The following is an 8,900-nucleotide window of genomic DNA, read 5'->3' as shown; positions in this document are numbered from 1 at the left end:
TTGTAGACACGCTGAAACCCCCGGCCATTGGCAGCAGGCACCTTGTCTCTCGTAGGAGCACATGGGTTTGTTGCCATCCTTCCTCCCATGGCGACGCCCAGTCGCATGGGAAGCATCCAATCACAGAGCTCTGTTTGTTTATTCTCGCCACAAACCCAAACAATGACAAAAAAAGCCGCTACCTTTATCCGTCTTTCTATTGGATACCTGCTAAAGCCGCTACCAATGAGCGTTCGTTAGAAATTTTAGTTAGCCCCTGATTGGACGGGTCACTGCGGCGGGCGGAGATGGAAGATACGACTTCTATATTTGGCACCAGAAGCGTGGTCCGGGCTATAGTATAATCCTCTGGTTCCTCCTCCCTCCGGGTTAGCGGGACACCGGACGAGCGGCTTCGTTTGTTATCGCCATTCGCGCTAATTGGATTTATTACCTGTAGCTCAGTATGCCTCTGGTCAAGCAACGCAAAGTTGTGATGCTGGGATACCCGTCAGTCGGTGAGTCGCTGCCTGCGGTCACTGTGTGTGTGTGTGTGTGTGTGTGTGTGTGTGTATATATATATGTATTATCTATCTATCTATCTATCTATCTATCTATCTATTCTCTAACACACACACTGTTGTAGCTCCTGGGAGGGATGCGTTGCTTCCTGTGTGATAAATGGGCTGATTGTGTGCACTGCAGAAGTGATTTATTACGTGTGTTGCACGGGAAGTGCTGCTTGTGATCATTTGCCATTGTGTAAGGGGAGGGGGCAGCAATGGGCAGTGCTATGAGGTGGTCTGGCCCTGTGTGTGGTTTGCTGCTGTAATGGTGGGGGGGAGGGATGGTTGGTTGCTGTTCTACATGAAAGCACTATGTGTGTGTATGTGTGGGGGAGGGGGGTGCATGGCAATTGTGTCCCTGAATGGTGTCACAAGCAGCATACTAAAATATATATATATATATATATATATATATATATATATATATATATATATATATATATATATATATATATATATAATTTCTTTTCATGAGCCACTTTAGTGTCCTTGTATGGCAACAGCCCGAAAACTCGTATTCTAATATCGTTGACTCAGCCAATAAGTCCTGCAATTATGTCCATGCTTATTAAGAAATGACTACACACAAAACAAACAAAAGAGCTGTCTCTTTGCTGGTGCACTAAAGGGTCAATAACTTATGTAACATTATTTTATTTATTTACAATTTCTGCAGTGCTTTTCAGTTGTAGATTTATTATATCCTTATATTAAAAACTGCAATTTGTGACATATAAAGTATGTATGTAATATATATCTCTCATGCCGATTTAAAAATTGGTAAAACTGTTTCTGTGATAAACATATTTATAATATGTATGTGCGTATTGTGTTTTATATAAAGGGTTATACAACCTGCTATCTATTTAATATTATTACTGAAGAGTCTTATATTGCTTACTGTAATAGATAGCCATGTCTATTATGTGAACAAATTACAGGGGTATTCAAAGGAAAGGAACTAAAATGTTAATTATCTCGTCTTCTCAGATCTATATTTCTGTAGATTGGCATATTCATTGGAATTTAGAATCTTGCTCTTAAACGAAAATATTCAGCGTTTGACTCAACCATTTATGGGTTTATTCTAGTGAGATGTGCATTTATAACGAAAATATGGATCTTTACATCTTGTTTGTTCTGCAACCCTAAAATGCTTTTAGGGTTTTACTGTTGCTGGGTTTCTTGGCGCAATTACTTCCACATTCCTGATGTGTCGCTTCACACTTGTAATAGAGCACTCAATCCTTCATTAAAGTTTTATTTTGGTATGTTCTAATCTAAACAAATCAGTATTTCATTTAATTTTTTTTATTTCTGACAGGTAAAACGTCCTTGGCTCGTCAGTTTGTTTCCGGAGACTTCTCTCCACAATATGAACCAACCGTTGAAAACAGTAAGTGTATTGAAGATGAATCCTTTTCTGTCATACCACTTTTATATAGTATGCCCTCTTTTAAACCATTCAACATAGCTGTTTTTTTTTTTTTTAGATCATTGGCTCTGTTTTTTGAGATTTTTTTTTTTTTATTTATTTTTATTTTAGTTTGAAATTAACTTTATTTTCCTGTTCTCTCTATAGCTTGGAGAAAAACCTTTGTAATTGGCAATGATGAATTTGAGTTGGATGTGGTGGACACGTCGGGACAAGTAAGTTGTTAGTCTTAAGTTACACGTAGTCATTTTCAGAATATACTTCTATTGAAAACTTTTTTTTTCCCCCTTATTAATTTAGGATGAATATTCTCTGATTCCTCAGTCCTTTGTTTTTGGCATACATGGATACATTGTAGTTTATTCTGTGGCTTGTTCAAGAAGGTAAGTAGAATCTGGGAATTCTATTGTATTGTAAAGAACTAGTATTCTCTAGTACTACTGCTCCCCCTACTGACCTTTTTGGTGAAACACAATATTGGAGTTGCATAGCACCAGCCACTGCTGTATCTCGTGGTTACTTAAAAGTCTCCCTCTGTTTGGTTATTATAGCAATATTATACAATTTTATAGATCATTTTACCCCTTCTCGTTTCACAGCTTTCAGATTGCCAGTGGATTGCACAGAGTGCTTATAGACAAAAGAGGGAAGTGCCTGTAAGTTACACTGCATTTTTTTTTATTTCAAAGAAACACTTTTACAGCTCGCCCACAAAGGGCCAGATGTTTCAAGCTTCAAAAAGTGATAATGTGGAGAGTGACAAACAGTCAGCCAATCAACTTCTGTCATTTTTCAAACCCAGCCTGTTTCATGGTAAATAGGAGCTGATTGGCTTGCTGTTTATCACTCTCTCCATTTTATCACTTTTTGAAGCCTGATATATATGTCCCTCCTGTGAGGTATGGCTGCTTAGTGATGACACAACTTCACCTAAACGATGAAAATTTAAAGGTGTCATCTGATGGGGAAACATGGCTGGATTGAGAAATTGATTCTATATGTTAATAGGAATGGGTTGCCTGTCACAATTGCAAGACCAATGAATCTATGTATTAAAAATAGTGTTAATACAGGTTGAGTATCCCGTATCCGAGTATCCGTTATCCGAATTATTCCGAAAACCATACATTCCAGAAAGTGAAAAAAAAAAATATTATTTTGCTAAAAACTCACTGGGGACATTTGTAACAGCACTACTGGTGACATGATATGTAACTGGCACTATATATGTGCAAGAAAATGATTGCTTGGCATCCAAATTCAATATCTGAGATAGTACACAAATTTTGTTTCATGTTTTGAAACCTTGTTTTTTGAACAAATAAAATATATTTGTGTGTATTTTATGTGGTAATAAAATATATTTGTGTGTATTTTATGTGTTTATACAGCATACATGCAAGATACTTCAAAATACATAATTGAAATATTAAAATATTCCAAAATACGGAATAATCCGTTATCCAAAATTCTCCTGGTCCCGAGCATTTTGGATACGGGATACTCAACCTGGTACTACAATAATTAGCCATCTGATTTGTGGCTGATATTTTAAATCTAGATATCCCAGCTGTGTACTAAGTGTTACTCCCAGGGACAGCTGTAATAAATTATGTCCCTGAATATTACTTCCAGGGATTTTGGGGGCAATTTTCATCTTGAGTGTCAGGTTGTAGAATCTGAGCCGACCGAAACTATGGAAGGAGATTGGAAGATATGTTGGTGTGCCTTTATAGGCTTACAGCTGATGACCTCATCAGAAGATTGTACCAAATAAAGGGGCCATACTTTGCATTATGGAGTTTGGTACACGGGGTTCAGTAGTCCTTCCCATTGACCATAATGGGGACTGAAAGCTACTACATTATGCTATTGGTACATATCCCCAATTTATAACATGATGCAGTTTCTACATATTATGAAAAATAGGTGGCTAATAGCACTTTAAGTTCTTTTATATTCTACAGTAAATTTGGGGGAATTTGGTTCATGGCGTTTAACTGGTGTTCTGTCTTTCAGCATGCCTATTGTCCTTGTGGGGAACAAAAATGACCTCCCAGCCCACAGGTATATATTTCACTCCATATGAGTTTAGTAGTTTTTAGATATATTCATTATTTTATGATTTCAAATTTTTGTTTCAGTCGTCAAGTGAAAACCGAAGATGGTAAGAAGTTAGCGGACTCCTGGGGAGCTGCGTTTATGGAGGCTTCGGCTAAAGAGCCAGAGGTAAATAGTTGAGCTGGCCTCATACCAGCAGACCATCCTCTCTGGGCCCTAGCAATTATAATAAACACTTTCTGTTTGTTAATTAGAAGTCTACAGGTAGCTTGTACATCCAGGAAAGCACCATAATCCATGATGATGCATTGTGCTTTGTGAGGAGCCAGTTGGTGTAAACTCCTTTTCAGTGCCAGGTTATTTCAGAGTTTATGTATTTATTACTAATTCTTATATAGCACATCCATATTCCGCAGCGCTTTACAGAGAATATTTGAACCTTCACATCCATCCCTTACCCAGTGGAGCTTACAATCTATATTTCCTATAACTCACACTCTCACACACGCACACACATTCACTCTTGGGTTAATTTTGTTGGTAGCTAATTAACCTAACCGCAGTGGTGGCTCATACCTTTTTGGCAGGAGGGGGGCTGCCGCTGCCCGCATTGCAGTCACCTGTGCCGCCGCTGCTCCTCACCACACAGAGCATTCCTGGCGCCTATACTATGATGACCGGTGCTGGGACTGGTCCATGCGCAGTACATACCTCTGTACTGCGCATGCGGCCAGCTCCTATGGGCTGCTTCGGCAAAAGCCTATATAAGGGTCCTAGCGCCTGTATAAGACAGATGACAGGCATCGGGACCTACGCGTTCATAGTACCGACGTAGGTACTGTGTATGCACAATCCGGATTTCGCTCTGCATCCCAGAGAGGTGTCCGGTGAGAGGGAACACCTCCCAATGGGACTGCCTTGGTGACTGTCAGGTCGGACTTCCAATAGGAGTAAACCCATGCAATCTTGGGGAATATAAAAACTTAACACAGTTTGAGCCATGGTGGGAATCTAACCCATGACCTCCAGTGGTGTGAGGCAGAAATGCTAACCATTACACCATGGCTGCTTCCCCAATTGGGAATTATTACACACAGGGAGGGATACAGACGTGGACAGAAAATCCCTGCTGCTTGCTTGGAAGCACCAGCAATGCTCCAGGAAGCGGGTTTGATGCAGCCGATCACCTTCATCACAATTGGCTGACTGAATAACCAATGAGGTTCTGCAGGTCGGCTGCTGCAGCTCTTGAAGGACCAGAAAGTCTCCATTTGAAAATGGAGACTCTAGCTTTGGAACTACCACGGAATGGAGGAGATATTCCTCAGTTTTGTGAAGCAGAGGCCATTACCATCCCAAATAACAGCAGGCTGCCTATAAACGGATGTCTGCAGCCTTACTATGTCTGTCAATGCAGTATATGATCTATACATTGTGCTACTGACTGGACCTGAATCGGGCTGCTAACTTTTTTTCTGTTTGGGAAGCATCATACTTCCATAATATTTATGGAAGTATAATGCACTTTTTATAAAAATTTATTTTTGCCAAATCTTTGTGCGGGGGTCTATTGTGTTCAGTAACTGCAGCTTGTTTATTACAGGTCAGCAAACAGATTTTCACCAAAATGATTGAGGAAATTGATCGTGTGGAGAATTCCTTCAATGAGGAGAAGAAGTGCAGGCTGATGTGAAATGCTGCTGTATAGCCCTGCAGCCTCGGGAGAAGCGCTACTGGTGGTCTTGCATTTGACTTTGCCACATGCTGTGGGAGGGGGTCATGCACCTATCAATTCAGTCCCTCTGGCGATGGCAGTGGTGCACACTTGTAAATTGTCTCCACTGCCTGTGAGTCCCTTTCCCTGTATTTTATAAACTGTTCTGCTTCATGACATGTTGTGGTCTTGTGCTGCCCTAAACTGGCACAGACTTCTACTGTATGGCGTGAATATGTACTTGTTGTTCAGTTTGCACAAATTTACAGCAGTTATGTTGCTGTATGTACAGGTTTCTTTGTGTGTTTTCTGTGTATTTACATAATCTGTTAAAGATTTCTATTTATGTTTATATGTAAGTTGGTTTATATGTAAGCAGTTAACACAAAAGCTATTTATGTAAATATTGGCCCTGATGTCCTATCCTCTTTCATAAGAGCTATATTATTGTAGCAATAGACTTAAATGTGAATGGGGTGGGACAAGTTCCACTTTGATTGTGGTAATGTTTCAGTTTTGTATTGGTCCTGGAAATGCTGCAGTTTCTCACCCTTTAATGGGGCAACGGGTAAAATAAATTGTTTACGGTTTCAGCACTGGGATTAAGATCTCTACGTGCTGAATGGCTGTTTTATATAAATGCAAAGTCTTGGACTGTACTTGATTACATGTTGGTATACTTTTTTTTTTTTTTTAGATTGTGGCCAATGATTGTTTGTTTGATCATTGAGGCCAATCCAAGCATGGTCTAATGTAATTATGTTTTTTTATTTATATATAAGATATATTATTTTGGCACATCCATATCTATGGGTTGTAATTTGTGCCTCGCTGTAAAAAGATTAAATAAAGTGATTTGGGGTTTTTTGGGCTGAATACATTTATTGCTATGGCCCATTTCAGTTTTACAGCTAATGTTGTTCTGTTGCATCCAGATATAACTGGAGACTACTTTTAGAGTATTCTGTAGTTTCCTCTGGAGATGAGCTGGGATGTGTTCTATAGCAGCAGCTGAAAACAGTAAATTGTGACTGACTGCTTTGATTGGTCGGAGTCGGCAGTGAAAGCTGGGTTTGTACACTGACATTTTAAAATGCTGTGAGTACTTTATGAATGTATAGAAATTATCGGACCGGCAAAATGATGGCATAAATTGTAATGTCCGCTCCAACTGCTGTGCGTGACTGAACAGAGTAATGGTGGTACAAAGTACATCTATTGCACCCCCCCCCACCCATAGAAGTGAAGAACAGTATTAGCATTTTATTATATAAGATTTTTATGTTTTTATCTCTGGGAAAACAATGTACCTGCTGCCAATTAACAATTTAATTTGCAAACATGGCCATAAATCCTGCGGCAAATTACTTATTTGTGTAGTGCAAGCAAGGTAATCCATTCAGACCAATCTGTCTAACATTTGAAAATGTTATATATAGATATATATATATTTTTTTTTTTTGTCTGACTGAAAACTGAATGTTCTGGTCAAGACGGAAGTTTGGATTGGATTGGAAGATAGATCAGATTTTATATGTGATCCTTCCAACAAGAATACAACTGTAACAGATGGTATGATGATAATCCTGTACAGTACCATAATCCTTCTGGGATACTGCATACTTCTATGCATGGCTTTTGTACTGAATCAAACTGTATTGTAGAAAACAGAATACACTTGTCTAAATAAAATCTTTTCAACAGTAAGCAAAAACGTGTTCTTGCCAGTCAAAAGCTGCATTTTATTTGCATTCGGTGGTTGGGTTTGGTTGCAGTTTGAGGTGTGGACATCTATCGTAGGTGCACTATTATATACAATTGAAGTAAAATGTACAGGGAAAGTAAGTTTTATACCTCTGCATATATGTATTTATCACTTTAAAAAAAAAAAATCCCTTTTTATTGTTCACTAGTACATTTGCTCATCGTTTAGGCAGACCGATGATGGGGAATATCGCTGGGCTGAAAAATGCTCACTGCATACACCCTGAGCGTTTTGAATAACCCCCCCCCCAAGCCTCCGGGCTAGCGATGATGTGGGAGCGCGCATCAGCACTCACTGTACATCGCTGCCCCGTAAACACTGGGTGGCTTTCGAGCTGAAACCCTCTAAAAAGAGTAAACTAGGCGTTACCTGTGGTATTTATGCACTTGACAAAGATAACGAACAAGTCTGTATCTAAATTATGCCTCCTTTATATTAATTTGGGTGTGTAAGTAATGTGAACAATTTATAATTCTTTCAGCAATGGTCACAATTTTATTGTACAGACTTTTATATTTAAAAATCCTTTTTAGTTGAAACTGATATAAATGTGTCCATATGCGGTACCCTGCCAACTCACCAGGCAGCTTCCATGTGGAAGGATAGAATATGCTACATTTTATGCATAAGGATCGAATAGAATGTATTGTATGCAATCCCAGCAAGGGCTACGGGCTGCCATGAATATTCATGGTAACCTGTAGGCCAGTAATGGCTATCCTTGACATGCCAGCTGTTGCACTATACATCCCAGCATGCCCTGCATCAGTTTTAGCATGGCCAAATATTAAAACCGATGCTGGGATGTGTAGTTAAACAGCTGGAGTGTCAAGGTTAGCAATCACTACTGTAGGCTCTGTGAACATGTCACTTTTCATGCGATCGTCAGAATTGCACTAGTGGATGGCAGCCTTTATGGAGTTCCAGTGCAAGGCAATTTTACTCTTGACCACCTTTATAATGTGCAATATCTGTTTTTCTGTAGGTCTATCAGTCTCTGAAATAGTTGGGGTAACAAGGAATAGGACTGAGATGCCAGGACACTGACGTCTGTGACATGAGTTATACTCCCTTTTGCACGGCTTCACAGACCCAGGAAATTTTTGGGTTGGCCCCTTTTAGACATAAGATGGTTTTCTGGTTTTTAAGGCAGTGTCCCCATAAGATGTTTTGCAGGCAACCCAAGAATGAGGTCCTGCAAATGTGGGGACAGCCCTAAATGGACTGGGTGTGATTTACAATCGGAAATAATTTACATTCCATGTATCTTATACCCATAAAGATATCATACCAGTTTTTTAATTTTTGTAACACTTTTTTTAGTTTAACATTTTGTAAACAAGGCTCTATACCCTCTGGCACATTTCTCTGCACTGTGTC

The 8,900-nt window shown here is 39.3% G+C and overlaps 1 protein-coding gene across 1 annotated transcript; it reads left to right on the top strand.

The window, feature by feature from the left end:
• The first annotated feature begins 265 nt into the window (after nt 1-265).
• Nucleotides 266-6,633, top strand: RHEBL1 (RHEB like 1). Its single transcript, XM_083169089.1, has 8 exons — nt 266-497; nt 1,870-1,941; nt 2,128-2,195; nt 2,281-2,363; nt 2,580-2,636; nt 4,000-4,047; nt 4,125-4,209; nt 5,645-6,633. Exons 1-8 carry the CDS (start codon nt 446-448, stop codon nt 5,732-5,734), a joined length of 555 nt encoding a protein of 184 aa, XP_083025215.1. The 5' UTR covers nt 266-445; the 3' UTR covers nt 5,735-6,633.
• The last annotated feature ends 2,267 nt before the right edge of the window (nt 6,634-8,900 follow it).

This window comes from Crinia signifera, chromosome 2, assembly GCF_055691185.1.
Source record: "Crinia signifera chromosome 2, ASM5569118v1, whole genome shotgun sequence".
Classification (NCBI taxonomy): domain Eukaryota; kingdom Metazoa; phylum Chordata; class Amphibia; order Anura; family Myobatrachidae; genus Crinia; species Crinia signifera.
Note: the sequence above shows the minus strand (reverse complement) of the source record. Positions and strands in the feature narration are given on the sequence as shown.